General features: G+C 31.6%; 1 protein-coding gene across 1 annotated transcript in view; it reads right to left on the bottom strand.

The window, feature by feature from the left end:
• LOC119589482 (rho guanine nucleotide exchange factor 5-like) overlaps nt 1–678 on the bottom strand; it is a gene marked incomplete in the record, with an annotated part of 97,997 nt that overhangs the window by 5,214 nt on the left and 92,105 nt on the right. The window contains 1 exon segment of the mRNA XM_037938082.1: nt 111–282. Within this exon segment, the coding sequence (XP_037794010.1) occupies nt 111–282 (172 nt within the window).

Genomic DNA, 678 nt, shown 5'->3' on the forward strand with positions numbered 1-678 from the left:
CTTGATATACAAGCTATTAAAAAGAATCAACTTCCCAACACATTGAGATTACACGGAAACACTAACCCTACTTTCAATGACAATAAAACGACATAATCACATATACTTACTTCAGTTCTTTTAGAATTCTATCTTGGTAGATTTGATTGGAGCAGTATTTGACATACGCTTGTGAGTGGTTATGAGCATGTTTCAGTATTATGTCTGAAAGTTTTGAGATTCTGACGGACTCCTGCCATCGTTTCTCCAAGTCGGCAAGGAGCATTTCAGAACATCTCTTCACTGGAAAAAGGAGGATAGAAAAATTACTCTAAATTGAATCTTCAAACATGACCTAAGAGAAAAAGCTATTTAGTTTTATATCTCCTCTTCTATAATTAACAAACTATGTACTCTAAAGCAAGTCTACATTTTATCAAAATCAATTTCAAAACATATATCATTACTTTCAAGGTCAGTAAAAAAAAATACTTTACTGCAAGGCATAATGTTCAGTTACTGTATATAAAAAAAAAATCTAAAAATAACAACTTCACAAAGAGAAACAAACCTCTCTATATGTAAAACAGAGTCACTTCCAAATAATGGCTAACTTTTACAATATATTGTACATAGTTTAGTTTACTGCACTATTTGTCACAAGGCTGTTAACAGAACAGCGATAAACAAAATGCACAC

Source organism: Penaeus monodon, chromosome 25 (assembly GCF_015228065.2).
Source record: "Penaeus monodon isolate SGIC_2016 chromosome 25, NSTDA_Pmon_1, whole genome shotgun sequence".
NCBI classification, from domain to species: domain Eukaryota; kingdom Metazoa; phylum Arthropoda; class Malacostraca; order Decapoda; family Penaeidae; genus Penaeus; species Penaeus monodon.